The sequence below is a fragment of the Mustela putorius genome, unplaced genomic scaffold (assembly GCF_011764305.1).
Source record: "Mustela putorius furo isolate JIRA1106 unplaced genomic scaffold, ASM1176430v1.1 tig00003834_pilon_pilon_pilon, whole genome shotgun sequence".
Taxonomy (NCBI): Eukaryota; Metazoa; Chordata; class Mammalia; order Carnivora; family Mustelidae; genus Mustela; species Mustela putorius.
The window spans coordinates 90,073,276-90,100,953 of NW_025421987.1; the positions used below are offsets into that span (position 1 = coordinate 90,073,276).

Consider the following 27,678-nt stretch of genomic DNA (forward strand, 5'->3'; position numbering starts at 1 on the left):
CGAATTACAGTTATTTGTGGTGGAACAGACCAGGACTAACTCTAGAAAACCATACATATGATATGGAAAACGACTTTGATGAGCTTTCCCAGAACGCAGACAAAAGCAATAATGCTAACAGTTAGTGTTTAAGTAAATAAAAGTGTATGCTAGGGAATGCAGAACCAAAGTAAGACTTGGATGTTTCTGAAAATTAATAAGAGTAGAAGAAGCAAAAATAGAGGTGAAACAAGAAAAGAAAAATTATATAGAGCTACATTCAAGCATGTAAGTTGAAAGAGCTCACCAATTCCCAAATGATTTTAAGAAAAAAATCAGAAACATTCTCACATTTTTTTTTTAGAACAAAATAAAGATGGAAACAAAATCCTTTAAGGAGCTTGGGAGAAGTAAGCACCTTATCTAGTTTAAAGCAAGAAAATTAAAATTGATCTTGGACTTCTCTCTAACATTAAAATATGCATTGACTCAATTATCCAGTTTCAAGAGATCTAATTTACATACTAAAATTAATTTATGTCTAAGGATTTGTGAATTAATATATGCTCACCGTGTTATTTTTAATACTTTAAAATTAGAGTTAAATTCACATTCTATAAGACAAGCATAATTAAGTAAATCATGGTATGTCTCTCCAATACTATAATTATAACCGCTTAAACTATATTTTTAAATTAATAGAACACACTCATGATATGTTAAATAAAAAAGATACCAAAATGTTTGTTATGTTCCAGTTTGTATAAGAGTTTGTGTGCTTATAGAGTGTATGTATATATGTATGTATGTGTTTATATGCATAGGAAAAAGTCTATAATGTTAATGGCATTTATCTCTGGGTAGGGATAAGACATCATATATTTCCTTTTTTCTTCAGAATTTCTATGTGTACATGTTGTTATAATTAAGAAAAAGAAACAGAAAACTTTATAGAAAAAAAAGTTGAGAAGAAGTTTATAAGTTTTTAATTCTTTATAGCTGCTTCTAATAGTAACACTATAGGAAGAGATACACTATATCTTCAAACATAAAGATTGAAATATATAATATCCACCCAAAGAACTAATGGAAATTCAGTGCAATGGAATTGCACCACTAAAGAAGTTCTTAGATAGAGGAGATTCTCTTTTCAGATATAGAATCAACTGGCTTTTTCCTTTGATACCTGTAAGTAGAAAAAACCTAGCTAGAGATAAAAATAACCTTAGAACAGCAATAAAAAAAAAATCCATTTAGAAAGATAAGAAAATGGTGCAAAGGGGGAATAAGTTAAGGTCAGAAACAGAACCCATTAAATAAGTATAAGTCTTAGAAAAAGAATTATTTTTCTCAGAAACATAAGTGTGGCCCCTCATGATATTGGATATGAAGACTAATTAATCCAAAAGAAATGCTTCATATGTTCCTCCATATTAAGACTATATTAAAATGTTATAGACACAGTTAAAAGGGTGCATTAAAGGAACCTTTGTAGAATGTAGAATGCTTATATCAGAGAAACATAAAAGTCTAAAATCAATGATCTAAGATATCAATTTAAAAAATAAAAATAAATCAATAGCAATTTGAACCATAGTTCATTTTTGCAGTTAGACAAGAATAAAAATTAAAAATCATGCATATCGGAAAAGAAGGAATAAAACTGTCTTTACTCACAGTAAACATAATCATCTATGTAGAAAATACTAAAACAGATACAAAAAGCTACCAGAACTAGTAAGTTTAGCAAGGTGACAGGATGCATAGTCAATACAAAGATCAATTATGTTTTTATATACCAGAAAAACAATTTTCAGACTTAAAATTTTTCAAGTACTATTTAAACAATTTTTAAAAATACTGAAGGAGTTGTCTAACAAAGTAATGCAAGGTTTGCATACTAAAAACTGAAACATTCCTGAGAAAACTTAAAAGTTCCTAATTAGAGATATATACCATGTTCATGGATTAAAATACATAATGCTACTAGTATATCAGTTCTTTTCAAAATGACCTATATATTCAAAACAATTTTTTCCAAAATTCTATCAGGCATTTCTGTAGTAATCAACAAGTTGCTTGTGAATTTTAAATAGAATTTCAGAGGACCTAAAATAAGCCAAAACAATTTTGGAAGAGAACAAAATTGGAGGATACAGATTCTCTGATTTTGAGACTTCCCATAAAGTTAGTATAATCCATACAGTGTGACAACTGGTATATGAATCGACATACAGGTCAACAGAAAAGGACAGTGTCCAGATAAAGATGTGAACACATGTGGTCAATTAATTTCCAAAAAAATATCTAAACCAATTGAACACAGGGAAAAGATTGAGATAAACTTTTCAACAAGTCTTGCTGGAACAATTAGATAGCTGTTAAAAAGAAGAGGAAGACAAGGAGGAGAATTGACTGAACATAGATATAGGACTAAACACAAGAGCTAAGACTCTAAATTTTATACATGTAAATATATAAATCCTTCTGACATTGGGTTAGACAATGATTTCTTAGGACACAGGAAGCATACACCTTAAAGGGCAAAATACTGATAATTCCTCAGAATTAACTGTTTTGGAAAAGTACAAAAATGGGTAAAAAAAAAAGTTGCAGACTGGGAGAAAATATATTTTTAAAATGTGTATCTGATTAAAAAAAAACTTGTATTTAGACTATATAAAGAATACTTTCAACTCAAATTAAGAACGCAAGCAACCCAATTAAAAAATAGAGATTTAAAAAGTTTAAAAGATTTGAATAAACCCATCCAGAAAGAATAGTATATAAGTATATGAAATAATATAAATGAATATAAATATATTCATGTTTTAATATATTTGATTATAAATATATTAATGTTTATTTGTATGAAATATAAATATACTTATATTTTCAATTTTTATTATGTAAAATATTATAATTGATGAATATGAAATAAGTATATGAAAAGGTACTCCACATCATTAAACATCAGGAAAATGCTAATTTAAACCACAGTGAGAACCATTACATGCTTGCTGGGATGACATTAAAACTGACAATAGCAGGTGCTGACAAGGCTGTGAACGCACATTGCTGGTGGCAGTGTAAAGTGGTGCGACTCTTTGTAAAAAAGCTTGGCAGTTACTCATAAAGTTAATCATATGTTTACTGAGCAATCAGACTTCGAGGTCCCTATCTGGAAAAATGAAAACAGGTGTCCTCACTCAGATTTATATATGTACGTCCCTGAGTCTTATTCACAGTAAGTGCAGACTGGAAATAACTAATGCATCGATAAATGATGGAATTCTACTAAATCATAAATGGAATATAGTACATGCAAAAACATGGATGAACCTCCAAAGCATTATGTGAAATGAAAGAAGCCAGGCACGTAAGATTATACACTGTATCGTTCCGTTTCTGTAAGATTCTAAAGCAGGGTGGTGAGAAAAAAGCAGGTAAATGGTTGCCTAAAAAAGGGTCAGGAAGAGGATTGGTTATAGAAGAGGCAAAGATAATTTTGATGACTGGACTGAGGAGGTGGTTAAAGAACACATCTCCCCTCCCCAAAAAATAGACTATAGATTTAAAAAAATCTCAAGTCAATGTTGGGAGCAGGTTAGAGAGAGATTTTGGGAGTCCCAGAGAGAGAGAGATTAAAAGGAGACAGATGTATTTTGCTTTTCACCCTGTTCCCACTCAAATTACCAGAGTATTCTAAAATCTCAGCTTAAGGGGCTCCTGGGTGGCTCAGTGGGTTAGTTTCTCCCTTTGGCTCAGGTCATGATCTCAGGGTCCTGGGATCGAGCCCCACATCGGGCAGTCTCGCTGCTCAGCGGGGAGCCTGCTTCCTCCTCTCTCTGTGCCTGCCTCTCTGCCTACTTGTGATCTCTGTCTGTCAAATAAATAAATAAAAACTCTTTAATAAATAAATAAATAAATAAATAAATAAAATCTCAGCTTAAATCAAATGACCATTCTTTTGTGATCCTGCAGAAGATTGGAAACTTGGTAGAGATAGTAGTGGCCATTTGGTAGAGGATAAGGGACGCCTCAATTTAGTGCTGGAAAAATAATCAAACATCAGCACAGACCGCCCTTGTGACCAGTGAGGGAAATGAAGTAGGAGAAGCTGGGCCTCTAGTTACTGAGCAGCAGGCCTGGTAGTCTCACCGGAAGCAATAATCAAAATGGATCTCGGCCCTGGTCAGATACTTTGATTCAGTCAATATGAAACTTTCATCCTTAAAATTGGAAAATGTGGTCTACAGTACCAGACGCAGTCCTAGCCCAGGGGGTTATCTGAATTGCCTGGGCTTGGTGAGGAGAACAGAGGAAGAGTGTGAGTCATTGCAGACGGGGAATGGCAGGACTGAATCGTGGGTGATGCATGTATGGTGTTTGGGAGGAGTAAGAGGTTCGCATGGGTAGAATATGCGATGGGAAGGGAGTGTGTTGGGAGGGGGAGGGGAGGGAAGGAGAGAGAGATGGGGTCAGGCCACAAAGGGCCTTAACAAACCATGGGGAAGATCAGGGCCTCGTGCACGACTTACCCTGAACTGTAACCAAGAGTACTGACAGATGGCTGGTACTAGACTCCAAGGTTGGTTTCCTCCCAGTCTGGGATTTTTTCAGTTCTAGCATGTGCTGTTGCTCTCTGCAATTAAATAAGCAAACATTATTACATTGAGAATTAAATAAAGAGGAATTGTTGATGGTGAGTCAACTACTTACAAGCTTGTTTTAATGTTAGAGAAGATTGAATACCTTTGAATTTGCTTCAGAGTATAGCCATGCTGTTGGGAATTAGAGAAAGGTAAAAATACACAAATTTGCACTGCTGAGCCAGGAGAGATCAAGACAAGGGACTCTTGTTACAGGGCTGGGATTAGGACTCTCCTAGACTGGTTGCTAACCAGCTCTTCTCTGTGACCTCAGGCAAGTCCTCTGTAGGCCTCGGCTTTCTTATCTATAAAATGGGGATAATAATGCTGATTCATTATCTGTTATCTGCAATTCTGAGATCCAAAGAACCCTGAAAACCAAAAGTTGGTTTGGTTTGGTTTGGATTTCATGACATTTGTGACAGCTTCATTTGGTAGTGAAATCTGGCCTGAACTTTGAAGCTCTATAGTCATTTCCTAGTTGGTATGAATAGTCATGAATTCTGAAGAAACATTAACGTTTGATTATGGGGTGTTGACCTAAATCCTGCTGGAAGTGTTTATAATATATGCTATATGAGCTCTCCTCCAAGTTATAAAATCAAAATTATTCTGGATTCTAAAATATCTGGCTCCAAGGGTTTCAGATAAGAGACTTTATCCCTGGGGCACCTGGGTGGCTCAGTGGGTTAAAGCCTCTACCTTCAGCCCTGGTCATGATCTCGGGGTCCTGGGATTGAGCCCTACATCAGGCTTTCTGCTCAGCAGGGAGCCTGCTTCCCTTCCTTTCTCTCTCTCTGCCTGCCTCTCTGCCTACTTGTGATCTCTGTTAAATAAAAATCTTAAAAAAAAAGAGAGAGACTTTATCCCTGTAATACCTTCACCATGGGGTTGTGTGAGGATTCTATTTCTGACGGCAGAACTCAGGAAAAGGTAAAACCATTATTATTTATTTAGACTCAAAAATGAGATTCCCCTCTCCCATCCCTCAGAATGAGAGAGGGTACCAACTGATGAAACCTATGTTGGTTTTTAGTGCTTTTACATTTTAGTCTGTCCAGTTTGATTGATAGTATATCAATTATTGAAAAAAGATGTGTTGTTTTTTTTTCTTTGAACTGTCTTACTCTGAACACTTCTCCTGCTCCTCCTCCGCCTCCTCCTCCTTCTTCTTCTTCTTTAATCTTTACCTACTTGGGTAGGGGTCTTATTTGTCTTCAGGTGACAAACTTATTTTTCAGTCATTTTTCCTGAGGTGAATCTTATGGAAACACATGCTTAGGTTATATATCTCCAAACTAAAACACAAACGGCTATGCTTATGTTCTGAGCATTCTCAGTAAAAGTGAGTTCTTAACATGTCCTAAAGCAGTGTCCTTGTTTGTAAAGTCATTGGTTAAAAACACAGCCCAAAAGTACTGTTCTAGTTTTCATTCAGTATTTCCTGAGTAGAGTTTTATTTTTGTGGTCGATTTTTGGCATGCTCTCTGTTTCCTCAAGCGATATAAAACCCGTTTGTTGTGTCTAATCCTTGACCTGTGGGCATGGTTATGCAACACACTTCTTGCATTAGGAAAATTTTAACTGAAAATTTCATATACTAAAATGTTTGGGATGAAAGATTAAATATTTCAAAAGGAAGAAATAAAGCAATCGTTTTCAAATGCGCTTTTTAGTCAGACATTTGTCTTTAGTCAGAGTTGGGTTGAAACATATCATTAATAAATCTTTTTGCCCTTCTGGCTCCTGGTCCCCAGTGTCTTTCCCCTGGAGCACTGTGGCTGCCAATTTAGGGTTGCAGCCTGTGTGTGTATGCGTGTATGCGTGTGTGCGTGTGTGTGTCTGTGTGCACACACACATGTACCTTTGTCTGGGTAAGTGTTACTCGGGGCCCCACTCTTGGCTGGCAGTGCTGATGTCTGGTGGTTTCACTGCAGCAACACAATGAGGAATGCAGGGATTGGGTATTGGCTTAAGAGAACAGGGATGCTAAGGTTTAATAGAATGTAAGGATTAGAATGGAGACTTTCTACATTGGTTCAGAGATGGGGAGGGGAAGAAACACAGGAAAGGAATTTTTTTCTTCTATTTGGTTCTAGGTTGCATGCTTTCTTCCCCTATTTTGCTAGTTCTACAACCAACCAACCAACCAACCAAAGAATCACTGAATTTCCTCTCCCTCAGAAGGAAGTGTGGGGAATAAAAGTTTCAGTCACTTATGAGTGAAGAGATCTATATCTTGATGGATTTTGCCATCATGATTTGTATCATTACAATAGGCTAGTCCTGTTCATGAGCATATAGGAGCAAATGGCCCCTTTCCGCTTTCTCCTTGTCTCAGGCTATGGCATGAGAATATAAGGGCAACAGTTTGGGAAAACTTTTGCTTTGCAGTTTTCTAGTTGGTTGCCCTTGGGTAAAATCTCTTTACTCTCTGCTAGATATTCCATCTTCATTCCCCCCCCCCATATATCCTATTTTCTTTGAGTCTCTCTAAAGTATTATAAGGGCAGGGTAAATTATCATCTGTTTAATATTACTCAAAATATGAAAACATTGTGGGGTTTTTTTTCTACTTAGTTTCTGGATTTCTGTAAAGCTGTTTGGGGTAGGAATTATTTAAACCCTTCCGAGGCTCAATTTCTTCATCCTAATGAGAAGATACCAGAAAATAATGACATAAATGTGTTTTGATAAATGTGAAGTCTTTTATCGACAGGATGTCATTTAAGGGGGGAAAATGGCTAATTTGATTAGTGACTATTATTCCTTCTGGTAAGATTGCTAGCTGTCATCGTTGGCTATGTAGTAGCTGGTTGTAGACATGCATCTGTAGATAGTGGACCTAGTTTCCTTGTTCTGAGTTGGAAAGTAACAATATCTCCTGTCGGTTCTTTCCTCCCACCACCATCGGCCCTTCTCTAAGCAGTATTCCACTGAACTGAAGAAACTGTACTGCCAAATTGCAAAGACATGTCCCATCCAGATCAAGGTGATGACCCCACCTCCACAGGGAGCTGTCATCCGTGCCATGCCTGTCTACAAGAAAGCTGAGCATGTCACTGAGGTGGTGAAACGGTGCCCCAACCACGAGCTGAGCCGTGAATTCAATGAGGGTAAGAATTGGGATCTGGGGCTGCTTGGCTAAACTCCTAAAAGACAGAGATCCTGTGGAGATTTTACTTTGGGGTCCATCTACCTGGTTCTAAACTCTGCAATCTGAGTTCTACCTCTTCATCTAACAGAGTGTCTGAGAATAATGATAACCACATTGATGGCTCCATAACAATTGGACTATTCATAATTTAATGTTGGTAATTACTAGGTGACCTGAACTTGCCTCTTCACTCCCTGCTGTTTCCTTCCTTTTTCTCTTTTCTTTTTTCAAATGAGAGGGTGGAGGAGGGACAACCTGACCTCTGACCCGTTCAGCCCAGATGAGGGTAACCTTCAACTTTAGTGCCTTTCCTAGAGTGGGTGTCTAGGCCATACCAGCCAAGAGCTGGGACGAGCATAAAAGGTGAGAAACACTAGAAAACAGAAGAGGAGAGTGGGAAAAAAAAAAAAAAAAGGTATGAAGATAATTAATGGGCAATGGGAGCAAAGAGAAGATATAGGACATAAGCTTGGATGGGGAACAGCAACATCATGGACTGGGAGTCAGGACGCAGGCATTTTGGGGGCCTCCTTTAAGCTCAGTGTCCCTGGATAAGTCACGCCCCATGTTCTGAGCCTCAGCTACAACAAGAGCTTTACAATAAGGTCACTATTTCCAAGGGTTCTCTTACATTGGACATTCTAAGTTTCTATGAAAGGAGGTTAAGTAAGGAGCAGTGGAAAGTAGAAATGAGGGACAAGAGAACACATAAGTATTCATCAAAAGAGGGATCTGGGTGCAGAAGGCTTGGAAGGTAGGATACTTTATATAGAAAATATATTTTAAAAAAGAAATGTTGGTAGTAGCTAGTGTGATGTAGGAATAAATGGTAGAGAATAATGGTAGAATAAAGGGAGTGGATAGAAATTTCAACAGAGAAAGTAAAAATCCTCCCACCATAACACAACTACTTTTTACACATTAATTTCTAGTCCTTGTCTACACAGCCTCATTTTCAATACTTTTCCATCTTGATTTTCACTTAACAGTATGTCTTAAAGATGATTCCTTATAGCTAGGCTCCATTTTAGGTTTCCACAACTGCCCTTGATCCATCAAGAGGATATAACTGTAGTTTGTTTTGTTTTGATTTTTCACTGTTTGACGTAGCACCTGTTTTTAGTTGTCGCCAAATAAATGATTCTGCAGAGAGCGTTTTCATACTTAACTTTTGACTTTTGCAGAATAACAATTTTTATACAATGATAATATGTACCCAAAGATTAAGAACACCTTTATGGCTCCCACTTTCCAATTCTCAGATCAGCTTCTTTCTTTTGGAGCTCTGTCAAGTGTCCCAATTTTGTGCAATCTGGCCTATGCCCTTTCAAAAGCATGCTTCCGTTTTCTGATCCTTCAGCCTGGAGTTTTTTCAGCACCAGAAAACCAGTACGCTTCTCAGCTTTATAACCAAAGCAGGTGTAAAATCAAAGGTTACTGCCTGGCTCACTCAGTTCAGCATGTGACTCTTGATGTCAGGGTCATGAGTTCGAGCCCCACATTGAGTGTAGATCTTAAAAAAAAAAAAAAAAAAAAAAAAGCAGGTGTAAATATGAAGACTTTATGGCAGAGAAAAGAACAGGCAATGATACATCTATTATCTCTTGTTAGTATTTTTGCTAGTCAGTTTTGGAAATCTATTCTCCAGCTGGGTTTTGGAGTTTTAGGGTTTTTTGTTTGTTTGTTTTTTGTTTTTGTTTTTTGTTTTTTATGAACTAGTTCCTTTTACTTCTCTTTCCCATGGGAGATAGCAGAATCCCTTCTATGGATCAGAGCAGAGACGTAGTCATAGAATTCCTGGAAAGCTTGAATTTTTAACCTTCAGCACAGGAAACAAAGGGACTATTCCCTTAAGTATAGATGAGCATTCCAGGCCTTTCTGTTGTTACAGAGTCACACCTTCATTCATTTGATACCTGCAATGAGTTCTCTTCCTTTCTTCAAGGATGTATGTTTCCTCTATTGAATAAACCGTTTCTTCAGCCACCAATATTTTGCCCATGCAGCTTCATTTCCTTCTCTCTTTCCCTTTCTTTCTTTGAATGCAAAGAACTAGCTATTTTGTCTTTCTTTGTTCTGCAGGACAGATTGCCCCTCCCAGTCATTTGATTCGAGTAGAAGGAAACAGTCATGCACAGTATGTAGAAGACCCCATCACAGGAAGACAGAGTGTGTTGGTACCTTACGAGCCACCGCAGGTAAAAAGACAAGGACTGGGCTGACTTGGGAGAACATGTTTTGGTAATAAAAGGTGTTTTGAGGGTCTCTTTCTGCATCAGTGTTTGTCATGAAATACAATCCTTTTGGTATTTCTCCTCTCCCTCTTTACCACACTGCTTCTCTATCCCCTTCAGAACTCCTACATTTGTACTAGGTTAACTTGATGAAATTGCTGTGTACCCACATTCCCATCTTAAAAGCCTGTGATCATTGAACTTGCAATTGGGTAAATACCAGACCTTTTCTCATCTAGAGAATCTAACTGGCAATTGAACTGGTAGTAGATTTGGACTGGATGCCGATTTATTTCCAGTGGCCTACAAATGGGAGACTCTGAGGGGGGTCTCTTAGCTCAAGTTTGGACGAACAGGTGGCAGATTAGGAAAGCAGACTGGGTCTGTGTTAAGAACACTGGAGTGGTGAAACCAGGCTCATGGTTTGCCCATTTGCTGTATGGGCAGTTCCCTTGTGGCTCTGCCTCCCTAAACTTCAGTTGCCTTGCTCATAAATGATCACTTTGGAATAGCTGATTTAATCCAGAGGACATTTTAGCTCCAGAGTGGTATTTATGGAACTTTACATTTAAATCTGTGTTTTCCTATTTTATTCACATGGGGGAAATATCCTTGGATGTTGCTGCTATTTTAGATAATTCTTTCATTTCTCCCCCTCTTTGAATTAGGTGATAGGGATTAGCTTGCAAATGAATAAGATCAGTAGGATCAAAAAGTTCTACGATTTTGGGGCCCTTGTGTGGCTCAGTTGGTTAAGAGACCAACTCCTGATTTCTGCTCAGGTCATGATCTCATGGTCCTGAGATGGAGCCCTGTGTCAGGCTCTGCGTTGAGCCAGGACCCTGCTTCTCTCTCTCTGCCTCTTCCTGTGCCCCTCCCGCATTCTCTCTCTCTCCCCTTCTCTCTCTCTAAAATAAATCTATTTTTAAAAAAGTATTACGTTTTAGAGTCTTTTTCACCTAATTTAGTGTCCAGTGTTGCAAACATTAAGCTTCCCAAGAGACAAGTCAAAGAGAAATCTACAATGGGTTTTAGAGCTTGTCTTTCTAGAGGAAAGTGTGTCACCTCATTCAGAAGTGAATTAGTTAACTAGAGAGAAGTGAGAAGGAAGAACATCAGTTCAAACCATTGCTAACCCAGAGTCTTTTTCCTCCTGCATTCAGGTTGGCACTGAATTCACGACAGTCCTGTACAATTTCATGTGTAACAGCAGTTGTGTTGGAGGGATGAACCGCCGTCCAATTTTAATCATTGTTACTCTGGAAACCAGAGAGTAAGTGGCATAGGCAGAATTGTCATTCTGCAAAACACCATGGGCAGAGGGCAACGTGAAATTGTGTTTGCTCTATCATTACCTTCCCATGCACAGCAAAGAGCTACCCTTGATTTGTTTCCTTTGTGCTTTAAATCCTGGCTGCAAACACCGACATAAAAGATCTAAGAAGGTGGAGACAGAACAGGGTGCATTAAGGTGGGGGGAAGAAAAGAACTGGGAAGGCATGCAAGTCACTTCATACCTGAATTCCTGACATTTGACTGCAATCGTTTCTGATTAGACAGTGTTTGTTTTCATGCGGCTCCCAAGGCAGTTAACAGTTTCCTTGAGTAAGTCTGGGCTGCCTCAGGGGGTTTTATCCAGAAACATCAACTGGCTTAACTCAACTTTCCTTCAAAATCTGTAGCTAAATACAGCTGTTCAGTTAATGGCTTGGAGGTTCTTTGCAGAACAAATGGAATGTTATTTACTAATATTGTTTGTGACATGTAAGCCCTTTTGTGTTCTGCCAAGTGCTTCTGGGTCCATCCTCAAAGCAGCCATGAGGGAGCCGGTGGTGATGGTGGGTGGGTGATGGCTGGCACTGCATATGGAAATGAGAGAACACCAGGGATTTTTACAGTTCTTTTCCATGTCACCCTTTCTCTCCCTCCTCTCTGATTTGTAGTGGGCAAGTCCTGGGCCGACGCTGCTTTGAGGCCCGGATCTGTGCTTGCCCAGGGAGAGACCGGAAGGCGGATGAAGACAGCATCAGGAAGCAGCAGGTGTCGGACAGCGCAAAGAACGGTGACGGTACGAAGCGCCGTAAGTAGCTGTAGTAGCCAAACGGGGTAGGGCGAAATCGACTCCAGATGTGGGGGCCGGGAGCACTAGTGGGAAGCTGCATAGGAAGACCTCAGGCTTCAGGGGCAAGAATGACTTGAGGTCCCGCAGCCAGTGCGAGCGGCTGTCCCGATAATGGAGGGACTCCCAGATGTGCCTGACAGCTTGGCATAAGCAAATCATCCAGGTGGGGATTTCTTCGTCCAGAGGTCCTCACACTGTGACTTCCAGACCAGTAGCATCAGCATCATCTTGCCACTGGGTAGAAATGCTAATTCTTAGTTCCCAGACCTGCTGAATCAAAAACTAAGCGTATGTGCCCCCGATACCAGTTTATCTTTCTGTAATTGCGCGGAAGGGCTGAAAATAGCATCTACCTTATGAATTCTTGGAAAAAATGAGATTTACAAATATATTTCATGAAGCACCGTCTGGGGAATATGCATATCTGGGTTTCATGGAGTTTTGACACGTATCACCATCTTGGGGCCTCAGTTTCTTCATTAATAATGAGACTAATGATTTAGGGCTATTGTTTTCAAACTCACTTTGTTAGGCAGTGAGATTTTTTTTTTTTTTTAATATGAAATATTGCAAAGAAGATCCCTACGGTGCATATAGATTAAAGTAGAATGGTGCTATTTGAAGGGGACAGGAGTCAGGGGTGGTCTGTGACTCTCAACTGTCTCTTGCCCATGAGGTACAGGGGTTTAGACCTCCAGGTAACAAAGTGTGAAAACCACTGATCCACATGTGCATCTAACTTGTGAGAAGAAGTGGATTCTAGAAGATACCTCGCATAAGCCTGTTATCATTACAAGTATTTTAAAGTATACCATGCTGTGACTTATTTCATGAAAACACGTTTTAATCTTACTATTGGTTAGTATCCAGAAGAAATAGAAATTGTATTGCATTTTACAGAACAACAGAATGTTATAGGAGCTACTCATCATCAACTTCTCACTGTTCCTTATGATTTCCATTCCTGTTAGACTCCTTTTCTCCCTGATTATTCCTCAAAAAAGTGTATATGTATGATTTATCGTACACATACACAAACATACAATACTTAACTATGTATATAAATTTATAGCCCCCCTAATTTTCCTCTTGAGTCTGTCTAGTGGCATCATTTATATATGCTTCCCTAAGTACCTCAGTTACCTACAAATTAATAACTTTGAGTAAGAATAGATCATCCGAACTTTGGCAGAAGAATCCTCTCTATATCCTGGATCCTGGCTGTAGTACCTCCTGTTAGAAACCTAAAGGGTTTATGAGCTGCCTCCGCTCACTTTACCGGAGGGAAAACCAAGGGCCTGGAAGTGAAACGGGCTGTCTGAAGTTACGTGATGTATACATTGTCACAGGAGGGCTGAACCCACAAGCTGAACACATGGGCAAAACAGCTTCTACAACACCCCTTCCTTTACCTCCTTGGAAGATAAATGATCTGAAACATAAAAGACCAAACCCATTTATCTTCCTTCCTCAAACAGCTGTTCACAGTCACAGGCGCCTGAGACTCGAGGATCCCTGCAGCACCACATAGGCCAAAGACTCTCTTTCAGCTTCCCAGCATGTCCTTCTCCTGCTTACTTCTCCCCACCCCCACCCCCCACCTCATCATTGTTAGGCCTACACTCAATGTAAATGCAGTGCTTACCAAGGAAATGGAGGCGTAGGATGGGAAACTCTAATCTCACAGGTTTGCTGAGGCTACTGTTTGTGTAATAAATGTACTAGTGCTTCAGAAATGTTCCCAGGATGAAACTTGCATTTTCCCTCCACCAGCTTTTCGTCAGAACACACATGGCATCCAGATGACATCCATTAAGAAACGGAGGTCCCCAGATGATGAGCTGTTATATTTACCAGTGAGTCTCCCTTGAGTCTTCATGATTACTTTATTTTTACCTTCTCTGTGTTATCTGATTATCTGTGACAATGAGAAAGGGAAGATGGTGACTAGGGAGATAAGACAAGAAAAAAACATTGTTTGAGAAATCAGGAAATGATCCCTCCCCTATTTTGGAATCTGTCAGTAGTGCAGGCGCTCTACTTAAAACTTACCCAGTCAAAGCACCTCCTCTAATATATTTTTTTCTTACCCAAATATTTATAGCTAAGTTGCCGTTCATTGTTTAAGAATGATAAAGTTACCCTAGACAGTGTGGCCATACCATCCCATGACCAAGATTGAGATTGTGTCAGAAGGAGCTCACAGATTCGAGAGTAAAACAATTATAGACTTGACTGCAATTTCTTTTAGAAAGTGCTCTACAGAAAGCCAAGCCAGACAGGATCCTCAGTTATATGTGAATGGCCAGAAGACTCAGCCCAGTTGTGGTATAAGAGCATTGTTCATTCCTACGAGGACAGGACGTAAGTCCTCTCCAAGTCACTAGGGGGTCCCTTTCTAGGCTATGGTTGTAGTCTGTGGGATGCACAGACTACATCCCACAGGTTTTGGCCATCCAGAGCAGTGGCAAAGTCTTGATAACCAGCATAACCCTAGACACCATCTTAGCGTACCTGAGACCCAAGCATGCAGGGCCAGGAGATTGACAGGGAGCTGCCTCCCCTGTATTGAAGCTAAACCAACTGGACAGGTTTGGGTGTGCCACACCTGCTCCCCTGCCTTCTCTGGGCCCTGACCTTCGGGGCAACAGACTGCTTGCTCGTAAAACAATGAGACAGTGAGTTGGCCAAGATTCTCAGTGTCTATTTTCTCAGGCTACATATGTAAATGGACTTGTGAACTTTAAGTTCAACATTATTCTTCTAGACCAAATATTCCAAAAGAACTAATGTGTTTTCAGCTGCTGATGAGATAGGAACCAAGTTGTACTAAGGAAGTCAGTCACATTTCATCTTTAGTGAAGATTTTGCCAAACTGGAATGTGTGAATTAGGGGAGGAGGGGACCTTTTAATTTAACATGCATTTAGTTGATATCTGTTGGATGTCAAATATGCCTGAGCATTTGGAGTAGAATAGAATTTTGACCTTCCAAGGATTTGCCTTCTAGCAAGGAGACAGAACATAATGAAAGAAATCCTTCTGCAGAGCTGGACTTGATGGCATGGGAGCACATAGAAAGGACAGAACATTCACCCAGGTCAGGGAAAGCTTTGCAGAGGTGACCACAGAGCTGGGATAAGTAGGAGCTAACATGACATACGGTAGAGAAACCTTTCCATTTCTGAATTCTGACAATTCTTGCCTCTTAGGGAGGGGGCTAGGAAAATGCCTAGGAAACGGAACTGAAATAGGCACCCACTCATGGGACCCCACAAGTGCTTACGTGCCCTGCTTGTCTCTCTCCAGTCCTGGTCCTGCTCGTGCTTTGAAAAAATTTTAAGAGACTCTCTTAAATAGAGAAGTGTATTTTGCCTCAGCTGAGAATGTCTGTCTTTCCAGAGATTGTCAATAACTGTTAATTCTCATTACTTTCAGTAGTTGTTTCTTGTAAAATCACTGCAGATGCTGTTCTAACAAATACTGAATCATGGGGAAGTTCAGAATTAAGTTCCTGTGAGTCTCAGATCACAATATTTCCTGTGACCAGTCAATACATACCCTTGTTTGATGTGTGTTTCTGTTTAAAGACACCTTATTTCACGTATACTATTGATTCATTTACACTGAACTCATGACCAACAGCACTACAATTCATGCCTAAATGAAGCTTATCAAACACGTTTTCTCCATAAGGCATGTTGTAGCTTTCTGGCACCTGGAATCCTAGACAGCACTTCAACATTAACCTTGGGGAGCAGTTTAAAGAGCAGGTTCACCAAAAAACAAACAAACAAACAAAACAAAACAAAACAAAAACAAAAAACCCCACAAAACCCAAAAAACAAAATAACAATAAAAACACACATACACAAATGTGGAAAATGTGGCGCTGAATAGACCATGGAAAGGACACTTGTTGTGACATGAAAACTGGAACAAGACAGCATGCCCTTGTTCACCAGAGCTGGGCACGTGCCTGAGCAGCTGCGATGTGTCCCCCGTGTGAGTCGTGAAAGGCCACAGAGTGTCGTGAGTCTTGGTTTCTGTGTTATAAATGAATGTTAGCAAGCAGGTGAATTTGGCAATACTGAGTCCACAGATAAGGAGGACTGACAGTACTGCTGACTATTCTAGAGTTCTTCATCGTTCCTTTCTCTCTCCTTACGCTCTGCACGCAGGTGAGGGGCCGCGAGACCTATGAAATGCTGCTCAAGATCAAGGAGTCCCTGGAACTCATGCAGTATCTGCCTCAGCACACGATCGAGACCTACAGGCAGCAGCAGCAGCAGCAACACCAGCATCTACTTCAGAAACAGTGAGTGTGTCGATGTGTCCTTTCAGGAGGCGTGAGTAAGAGTGACTGTTCGTTCCGGTCAGAAATGGGGTGATGGGTGGGTGATGTAGAAGACGAGTAGTGAGACAGTAGAACACCACAGGTGACTCCTTTGGAGTTTCAACAACCTTCTGGGTTTCTTTGCATAGCTTGGAGAAGGTTCCACCTAGCTTCTGAAATTGAAGCTAAAACGTTTCAGGTGAATTACAAAGAGACTAACGCTAACACAGTTTGTTCCCTCTACCCCGCATCCATACACATCTATCCATAGGAGAATTTTGAGCATATGCTCTCCTCTAGTTGTGACGTGTATATTTAACAACATGTGTATTTAACAACATATAACCTTCCCTCATCCCAGTGGATTGTCCTGTACCTTGCCTGGGAGGCACACAATCCACTTTTGGGAAAACCATTGTAGACTGGGGATAGCACACAGGTTTAATTGGAAGTGACTCCTTGGAGTTCTCCATTGAGGGTTCTGAGACCTAGTGCATGCTCATGGGGAGACTGTCTGGATGCCAAATGGCAAAGTAGCATCTTCTTGTTCCATGCTGTCTTCCAGCAATATGTTTTTACATAAATTGGGCCAGATTTTGCAACCATATTATCTCTGTGCAATATATATGTTATATGTTTATATGTTAATTTTTACCTCGACTCTTAGATCTTTGATGATATGAACTGTTTTATGATTAATCAGAACAGAATAGCTCTTATGGGAGAAAGGAAAGTTGTCAAATCAAGACTCTCTTGAGTCTTAACCCTTCTATGCTTAAGAATGATCATTTGTTGGCTTAAGGGTCTATACTGGAAATACTGGCGGAGTCTCTGTAGATAATGTAAAATGTATACATTTTGGGCCCATTTAAGTAATTTGGACATTCAACTCTACTCTTCAGACAAAAAGAAACGAAGCCAAAATCATCTTGCCTTTTACAGTAGAAATGTAAATGAACACTAAGTAATGGTTATTTTCTGATACGTTAATAGCTGCTATAGAGAGATAGCTATGCAAAGTACAAGAAAGAGGGCTCCTCATCCTCTTTTTAATCAGCATAAATGCAGCCAAGGAATTGGACTGCATCTGTGAAACTCTAGAGGCATCCCCTGAGCACCTGCCGGCCCTAGGGTACTGGGTAGGCAGCTGAGGGGTAGAAAAGAAGTTTGCTCTCCCTTAAAGGACTTCAGGCTCATTGAGCATTTAAGACCTCATTTGCCTGGAAGGGATCTCACCATTTACTTTGAGCATGAAAGTTTTGCAAATCATAATTATAAGGTTTTACAGTAAGGTTGAGTGGGAAGTTTAATCAGAAGGTTTCTTGGGGACACAAAGTATTCCAAAGGAGAATGAGAACGCGGGGTTGCAGACAGAATTCCCAATGCAAATCCTATATATTCTTTAGGATATCAGAAGGAAATATATGCTAATATATTCAAGTGTAAAACTTATTTAGTTCTTTGTAAAGTCTTGCAGCAGGGATCGAAGAAACAGACCAGTAATATCATTTACAGACCAAGAGAGGCTAAGTGCCTCTCTCTTAAGAGGGAAATATGCATGTGATGGTATTAAGAAACACTCCCCAAATGCCTCTAGTTCACTCTGGAAATGTCTGGCTCAGCCACAATGACCTCAGAAGGATTACATAGCCACATATCATGCTGAACTAGTTACTCTGTGAAAGTCTTCCCTGTCTTTTTTCCAGCTAACAGGAGAAGTACTGTCAGACCAAATTGATACTTATTAAATGATGTGGCTTAGAAAATCTGACCATTTAGCACAGGGGTTGGCAAAATGTTTTTTCTGTGAAACACCAGTAGTAAACATCTTTGATTTTCGGGTCCATATGTTCTCTTGTAACTTGCTACCTAGTTCTGCCTCTTGGCACAAAAGCAACCACAGTGTGTAAATGAATGAGAGTGGCTGGTGCTTTTTATGGACACTGCAACTTTAATTCCATATCATTTTCGTATCACGAAAGAATTCTTCTTTTGAATTTTCACACTTTTAAAAACATCAATGCTGTTCTTAGCCTGTGGGCCAGGTTTAGTTCATTCACTGTAGTTTGCCAGTTTTTGTTCTAGGTAGATGGGTGGATTTTCCTTCACGGCCTCTGAAGGCTTTGATTTATTTTCAAAGATATATTTATTTTTTGGAAAGAGGAGAGGGAGGGGTAGAAGGAGGGGGAGGGAATCAGACATAGGGCTTAATCTCAAGACCTTGAGATCCTGACTACCTCAACTGAAACCAAGAGTTAGGCACTTAACCGACTGTGTCATCCAGGCACCGCATGGCTTAGCTTTTTTTTTTTTTTTTTTTTTTTTTTTTTAAATAGGAATATTTGGAAGCTAATACGTATATCCTAAAATAGAGAGGCATGGCATGGAGATGTTTTAGGAAAGCACACAGTGATTAATAAAATGGTATTTCTATATCTAACAAAACGACAGCCTTTAACAGAGATCTCTTTTTTCTGAGAAAGTTAGGCATGTCCATCCAGACACCAAGTATGGTTAAAGGTGAAATCGTATCATCACCTAAGACTGCTATGGTTGAGTTGATTCATGTAACAAATTTTTACTGGAGACCTGTTATGGGTGAATTCCTAACCAGACCACATTTTGAATCTTAAGAAAGCTCTGGAAATTCGTTCTGCTCTGTTTAAATTAATAGGACAATTTGAAACAATTCCTCTAGATCACACAATAAAATGAATGGTTTCATGTCATAGTTTTTGAGATTTTTAAGCAGGAAGACCCACTGTAGTCATCGGGGACGTGGGCAATTTGTGTTTGTTGACATGAGATACATAACCCTGTGTTCGCAGGGGATGAGTTATCCAGAGCTCAGTCTGAGTGGCTGACACTGCTCTGAAGGGCAATTATTTTGTATAGCAGTCTATTTCATCAAAGAAGAAAATGCATATTAAAATTGTTATTTTAAAAAGCCTGAGAGATATTAGAAACATATTGTCCCTTTTTTGCAAGTGTAGCTACAGATAAATAGTGAGGGAACAGAACTTCATGGGTCCCTGGAGTATCCATTTAAAAGCAACATTGCATGTTTTCAAGTTGTTACCTCCCAGTATACGAGAGCTAACTTCAGTGTGATGACTTGTGCATAGAAATGTGACAGACTGCAAAAGGAAATCTTTGCAAAATACAGACATTTGTTCTGATTTTGCCTTTGTTACATTTATACGGGACTCCAAAGATTGATAGATGTCTATATAAATTCTCCAGTTGCTATGTTCTTTCCGAGTTTTATTCTCCCTCCCCCCACTCTTATTTTCATGCAAATCTCGAAGAAAGAGCATGAATGACTAGACAAAGAAAAATGGAAATCTGATTCCCTGACAATCATTTGAAAATAATAAATCAGGTTGGAAAATGCCGATAATAGCCTGTGATTTCCTTTCCAAAAATATAGACCGATTTTATGCTGGTAAGGGATCAATTTTGTGTTTCTCTTTTTAGTAGCAGAAAAATTAGTGGGAAGGAAATATACAGTTTCTACTAAGCAGCAAAAAAATATTTTCAGTTGAATTACTTCTTTTAGTTTCTCACTGTGTGTTTTCTCTCTGCTTGCTTTTCATTTATGCATCATTTTCCTTTTTCAAAAATCCCTTCAGTTACCTTCATGATCATAGGCTTTATGGAGGTTAAATTTTACACTGAATTCTATGAATCAAATTGTTACAGATATGACTAGGCTTTATACCATTTACAAAGAAATTTGATTTTAGCTGATTTGCTCACATGGGAATAAACATCTGAAGTTATGTTTATGGAAGCCAGAATCTAATGGGAGACAAACTGGATCCGTTCGTGACACTAGACTGCTTACCTTCGCTCTTTCAAGGGAAAGTAACTCTTAAGACAGCTTTGGAGAAGCTGCTTGAGACCTTTAGAATGATCTTTTGATGTGTGCACTTTGGACCAATAGTATTGCTTTTTCATTTTTTCCTATAGTTTATCCTCCTCCTTGGCTTCCACTCTGATCTTAGGCCAACATCATTTTGTGAAAATTCTACTTAGCCGAACTCTTGTTTTCCCCTGGAAAATTATTTTTTAGTTTCTACCGATGGATTTATTTTAATCATAATACAAATATGTGACATCCCGAGGAGCGCTTCGGGCTTCATTCTCCTTGAGATATCTTGATGATTATAGATAATCAGTAATGGAGGTCAGAGAGGGAGCGTAGTGGGATCTTCAAGGTCATAGTTTTAATCTCATACCACAGCTGGGGAAGCTGAGGCCCAGTGAACTACACCTTTGATTTCATGGCCAGTTTATAATAACACGAAGATGAGAATCAGATTTAGAAGCTCTTTGCAATGTTTCCTCAACTTCATTAGTTAAGAAAGTTATAACAATAACACTAAAGCAAGCGTCTTTGCCCACTTTTAGGTCTCTGCATCACTTGGCATTTATCCTTGTGGTTTCAATATGAAGTTTTACCTCTTTAAGCTCCTTTGGCTATAACTTTCTTCAAGAATATTGATAATTTTTCCTCAGCTTGCACAGCTGCGGGGGAAGCAAGCAGTATTTTCAGCATTATCAATGGAGGAAAGAGCAGAATACATACATCTCTACCTCATCGTTAGGTGTGGTTTAGATCGTATTTCTAGGTTTGATTTAGAAATCCTTCACACGTCCAGGGTATTTGTTTGAAATTGCCAGTTCCGTAGGTAAAAACAGGTGGATCTTGACAGTTTCACTTAGTTCAACCTTACAGGTCGAGGACCTGCACACTTTTTGCAGTTTACACAGTGCTACTTTCTGAATTTCACAGCTACGTTACAAAGTTGTCAGAGCAGAGATTTATTAGCTATGATTTAGTAATGAGGAAAAAAACTGAGAGTAATTAAATTCAGATAGATTAAGTCACTTTTCTAAGTTCTCACGTCTCCTTGCACCACTAATCTCAGTTCTAGGTCTCAAAGTTTGAACCCCTGTGGTCCATATACTCTTACCATAACAAGAACATGATTTCTGCATGTTGTCTCACTGAGCCCTTGCTCCAAGAGAAGCCCCAAAGTGTACTGTCCAAACAAGAAGTCAAAACTGTGGCTCTTTACCCAAGAATAGATTGCTTCCCTGCTAATTTATATGCTGGCACATTCTTCAAGATGATCTCAATTCTTGCTGGTGAGGTTGGTTTCCTGAATTCCAGCCCTAAGCAAGTAAAAATGGCTTTGTTGCTTTGCAAGGAGTAACCGAATGTGACTCCAAAGCCATCTGGGAAAGAATTCCCCAGCAGTTCACGGGGTTGCACAATCTTCAGCAAAATGAGAAGGTTTGTTCCTGGCATCCTTGTGGCATAATTGATTTCTTAATTATGTAAAAGTTGCTTTCATGAGTTTGATATGTGTGTTTGAAGGCCAAGTTTGTGACTGAAAGGATTAAGATATTTATCCATCTCAATCTGGGCACCTACAAAATGCTCATTAATAGTTCTTCACAAATGCATGACGATGCAGCCCCCAGACTGATAAGATCATATTTCTTCATGCTTCGTAGGTAGGCCAGACAGGAGCAATAATGAGCTATCGTAATTGGGCCGATGACATTTTACCAAAGATTAAAATGAGTTCTTGTCTCTGCGTTCTCTTTTTTTTTTTAATTTGTTCAGTCTGGTGTGCCAAGCGGTGTACTAAGCACCATGACGTACCCTGACACAGTAGTCCTCAAATGAATCACTTGTGGAACTTGTTAAAAATATGTATACCTGGGCCCCAACCTGGCCTTTGAGGAATCTGGAAACTTTTATTTTAATTTTTATTTTATTTTATTTTTAAGTTACACAGGTGATTCTGATAGTGCTGATTAAGTACCACGGCTTTCTCTCATTTCTGCCTAAAAATCTTGAGAAGTCCTCTCTGAGAAATTTTAGAAATTTCCTCTGATGAGGAAAGAGTAGAAATAGCTTCCCAGGCATTCTGTCCTGTCTCACTGTGATCATGAAGGTAGGAGGGTGTTTCTGTGTTCAGTTGATGTGAATTTATGAAGTCTGAAGCCTTCACCTCTTCTTTTTCTCTGGTTCCTCTCTGCAGTCTCCTTTCAGCCTGCTTCAGGAATGAGCTTGTGGAGCCCCGGAGAGAAACCCCGAAACAGTCTGACGTCTTCTTTAGACATTCCAGCCCTCCAAACCGATCAGTGTACCCATAGAGCCCCATATCTGTATTTGGAGCGTGTGTTTCTTGTGTTCCCGTGTACGTGTGTGCACGTGCATGCGTGGGTGTGCATGTGCGTGTGTGTTTGTGTGTGTCCAGCCCTTGTAAGCAGGACTTGAAGACACGTTGGCTCAGAGACCTAACTGCTCAAAGGCACATAGCCACTAGTAAGAAAATCTTCTGAAGGGACTCAAAACTTAAAGAAAGGATGTTTCCTGCAGATTCTGCATCTTTAGATCTAGCACTGGGCAGTCAGGAGCCCCCACGTTTGTCTGTGAGCTTTTGTGTTGTTCTTAGAAGGGAGGGGGATCAGATTGGAAAGAGGGGCATTAAGATGTGTATTGGAACCCTTTTCTGTTACCCTCTGTTGTGTTTTTGAAACTCTTAAAGCAACTTTTGAGCAGGTCTCAAACTTAAGATGTCTTTTTAAGAAAAGGAGAAAAAAGTTGTTCTTGTCTGTGCATAAGAAAATTGTAGGCGGCTGAGAGCCTCCGTCAGGCCTTGTTAATGCTGGTCATGCAATAATATTGCAAATAATAACACACTAAGGTGTCAAGTGTACTGCTGGACAGAGAGGTTATAATTACTACAAGTAGCCAATGGGGGGTGTTCTTTTCTTCTTCTTGAGAATTTGCAGTATCAGTCTCCTCCCCTCATGTGTAGATAGAAAGTTCATAAACACTGTCAGATCCTACTGGAGTCACCTTGTTGGTATCTGATATGACAGTCCTTCTTGCTCACAGAAATCCTTGAGCCCCATATCCAAAGCGGTTGTCCTAGACCCCAAGGCAAGGCAAACGAACTTGATTTTGTCATTTTAATAGGAGGGTAAAACCACTCCAGTAATACCGTTCTGGGCAGTTCTGGATCAAAATGGAGTTCAAAGTCTTCTCCACAAGATCTCTGACTAATTTGTTTATTGAAGCCCCTATCTCTCAGCCCCACCACAGAACTGGCCATATGGCTAGCTCTGTTTACACCCTTTTGTTCAGGACACTTCCGTTTTATTTAAGTGATGTCCACACAAACACATGTTCAAATCAACACTCCTGGTCTGAAACTTAAAAAGATAGAAAGGGTGGCTGACTTTCTTTTTCTTTCTTTCTTTTCTTATTTTCTCAAAGAGTTTAAAGAACCTATTTCTTTCCATTTTAAAAACGTATTTTAAAATGATGGTATGAAGACTACAAATTTTACAAATCTTCCCCCACGTCTCCCCACACCAGATCACCAGCCCTTTATTCTGTGTTATCACAGCAATGATTTCTTGTTTTTGAGGCTGTTGCTTTATGGATGTGTGATTTTAATTTTCAATAAACTTTTGCATCTTGGTTCATCTTGCGGTTTTTCTTTTCTGTCTCTCTCTCTCTTTTTTTTTTTTTTTTTAATTCCTTAAATAACGATACTTTCATTTGCGTTTGTGAAGTACTATGTGGAAGTCTAAAGAACAAGAATACTGAACAGTCACACTGGTTCTGTCTCCATTTCTGTCAGTATTTGGTGTTTTTACTGTATTGAGATCATCAGTCCTAGAAATACATTTCAATGCCTACACCAACTTGAAATATATTTTGGCTCTGTGGGTGTTTCATTTCATCATAAGGAACCAGGCATATAGTATCATTTGCCTACTTCTCTGAATAAGACTCAAGCTACATCTTCAGTTGCTAAACTTAAATAAAACCCAAGTTTATTAAATAATTTGTCTTCTGTGACATAGGCCTTGGCAAATATTCATCCAGGAATATGTAATGGAAACTGCTGTCCAATTTTTTTAATTATACCAAGTTTCTATCTTTGAGTAATTGTTTTTAAAATCTTCAGAAACAATTGTTTCTGCATAAAAATAATGAATAGAATAGCTTGAAAAATGCTTAAGAAAAAAACATTTTTATGTTTGACATAAAAACATGTTAATGAAATCAGATGAGCTCATTACATTAGCAAGGTGTTTTCAATTAATCTACTAACTCACTAAATTATTTTTAGAAAGTTTTTTTTTTTTTTTAAAGATTTTATTTATTTATTTATTTGTCAGAGAGAGCACAAGCAGGCTTAGTGGCAGGCAGAGGCCAAGGGAGAAGCGGGCTCTCTGCTGAGCAAGGAGCCCAATGTGGGACTCAATCCCAGAATCCTTGGAAAGTGACCAGAGCCAAAGGCAGCGGCTTAACCAATTGAGCCTCCCAGGTGCCCCTAATCTAGTAACTTTCTAATACCCTTTTAAGGGGTTCACAAATCCCTGAAAGGGTTAATGACTATGCTTCATTTTTTGACATTTGCATTTCTTTCACAAGTTTTTTTTTTTTTTAACCCCATCCTTATGTAAGTTTTTTTATGTGTTTAGAGTGACATATAAATTAATATCTTTAAAATAATGGAAAATATTCTGCAGTTACAGTTGTTTTGTTCTTAGAGGCAAGATTACCCAGCTAGAGAGCAAGGTTACAGGTAGGACAGTAGTGGGCAAACTTTCAAGGAGGAACACCTGCATTTCTGATGTTACATGGCTTCCCTCGTTTTGACCTTCTTCATATAGGGGGTATTTTGCTTTATCTGCAATATCTCTTTCCCCTTTCAGATTCTGCACTACAGAAACTGTTTGCTGAAATAGATTTACCCTGAGAGATCACCACATTCTACTAGAAAGTTACATTTTAACTAGCAATGAAAGATTTAAGACAAAAAAAGGAATCCTTTGATGGGATTGTAGGTATCACCAGCAAGATGGAGACGATGACTTTGAATTTATATCTTTTCAAGAATTTGGATTCTCTGCCACATAGTCACTAGGCTTGGAATCAAGAAAACTGTTTTTTAATCCTGGATAATTTAAAGGTCACTTACAGCTCTAAGATACTGAATTTTATTCACAGAAACCTGAGTCATTAAAGTTAAGAACTGGGACTTGACTTTTTCAGGATTTCTCCTCAGAACTAGAAATACATGAAATATGCACGTCTATAGCTCTGTTATGTTGGATTCCTAGAAAAATCTGGTACTCATCTAGAGAAAACTGCCTGAACTTACACCTGGTTGTTTTTCTGAGGATAGCTATGTTCTCACTTTTTTCAGTTTTGAGGCTGTGTGTTTGTGTATATGGCGGGGAGGGGGGGGAGATAAGAAACCCATAGTGTCACAGATCCTGTTATCCTTAAATATTTTCTCCTCTTCAGAGTCCCCAGTAATCTTTGGGATTGTCTATTCAAGGACTATTACATCATATGTGTAAAGGAAAAAAACAAAACAAAACAACAACAACCAAAAAACCCTTGTTCTTCAGGACCTTTAAATGGTCACAGTTTTATTCATCTTGCTCCCTTTTCCACTGTACATAGAGCTTATCAGAATGTTCTCTGTATTTCAGACATTGCATACTTAATTATAAACAGACTGCCCTGACCTTGTCCTTTTTGGCTTTAACTCTCTCTTCCATATTAAAGGAGAGGCATTCAGAATTTTTTACTTTTTTGAACTCTCTTATCCTCATTCATCCACTCAACCTAATTCCTGGATTTGTTCAAGTAAGAATAGTTGCCACTTCCTCCTGATAATTCTTAAACTGATATCTCTCATCCCCATGACAGAACACTGGAGTATTAAAACATTTGGTCCAGGAGTGTAAGAGTAAAAAGAACCTATGTTTCTTGAGCACCTATAAGTCAAGGACAATGTCCAGGGTTCTTATGTAATCTAATTTAATCTTTTTTTTTTTTTTAAAGGAATGTAGTATATATATATATATATTTTTTATTTTTTGTTATTTTAAGAAATCTATTATTTTTAAAATTGAAGTATAGTTCACATGCAATATTATATTAGTTTTAGGTGTACAGCATAGTGATTTGACGTTTTTATAACAATACAGGATGCTTACCATGATCTAAGTGTAGTTCACCATCTGTCACCACACAAAGTTATGACTATGTTATTGACTATATTTTCTGGGCTGTACTTTACATCTCTGTGATATTTATTTTATAACTGAAGTTGATACCTTTTAATCTTCACCTACTTAGCTCATCCCTTCAACGTTCCTCCCCTCTGGAAGTCACCAGTTTGTTCTCTGTATTTATGATTCTATTTTTGCTTTGTGTTGTTTGTTCATTAATTTTACTTTTAGGTTCCACATATAAGTAAAATCATGCAATATTCATTTTTTTTCTATCTGACTTATTTCACTCTAGATCCATTCATGTTGTCACAAATGGCAAGATCTCCTTTTTATGGCTTAGTAATATTCCACATACATATCACATCTTTAACCATTCACATATCAGAGGACACTTTGATTTTTTCCATATCATTTCCATATTACTTCATGTTAGTCTACACAGCAACTCTTCTAGTATAATATCTGATCTACAGATTAAGAAAATGAAACTCCAGAGATTTTGCATAACATCCAAAGTCAATTAGTTTATGTCAGACCAATTAATTTGTGTCAGTTAAAATCAAACCATCTAAACCTAGGTGCTTTGGTTGACTCCAAAATTCATGTTTCTTCTTTATTCATTTCTGGATTTGGGGCTAATTTCCTAACATAGTTTAGGTTGCTCAAAATAAATGACCTAGTAAAATGGTAAAAAAATAAATACCCACAAAAAAGAAATGGAGAAGGGAAGTGTGACAGGATTTGGAAGAAGGAATGTATTATAATAAAGCTCCAGGAAAATGCAAAGCTCTTAAAAATATTTTTATTTTCCTAGTGGTGGACATCAGTGGTTCAAGTGATGCTTCCATTAACTTTTGCTTTGTATTTGAGTGATTTGGGGGCATGAAAGAGATAGAGACCTCTTTAGGGTTACAGAGGACCAACCTGCCTCTGGAGTCTGCACAGTCTGCCATCTTAGGTACTTTGTTGTGGGCAGAGAGAAAAAGTACTTGTCAAAGCATCGCTTGGCCACCTTACCCTGAGCTTTTTTTATTTACTCTTTTACTCATTTACTCTTCCTTCAGACATGTATTTTGATATGGATTTGCAAATGTTCCTAAGTATATCCAAAGTGCTGACTCTTAACAC

The 27,678-nt window shown here is 38.8% G+C and overlaps 1 protein-coding gene across 6 annotated transcripts in view; it reads left to right on the forward strand.

The window, feature by feature from the left end:
* The window catches only part of TP63 (tumor protein p63), a 223,116-nt gene that overhangs the window by 183,326 nt on the left and 12,112 nt on the right, over nt 1-27,678 (forward strand). For 4 of the 6 annotated variants that reach the window (XM_045088723.1, XM_004745249.3, XM_004745252.3 and 1 more), the window contains 6 exons: nt 7,561-7,747; nt 9,871-9,986; nt 11,186-11,295; nt 11,966-12,102; nt 13,918-14,000; nt 16,325-16,461. In XM_045088723.1, coding sequence (XP_044944658.1) covers nt 7,561-7,747; nt 9,871-9,986; nt 11,186-11,295; nt 11,966-12,102; nt 13,918-14,000; nt 16,325-16,461 — 770 coding nt within the window. Of the gene's footprint in view, nt 1-7,560; nt 7,748-9,870; nt 9,987-11,185; nt 11,296-11,965; nt 12,103-13,917; nt 14,001-16,324; nt 16,462-22,538; nt 23,995-27,678 lie in introns of those variants that run through there. The other 2 variants (XM_004745254.3, XM_004745250.3) reach the window with 2 other exon arrangements.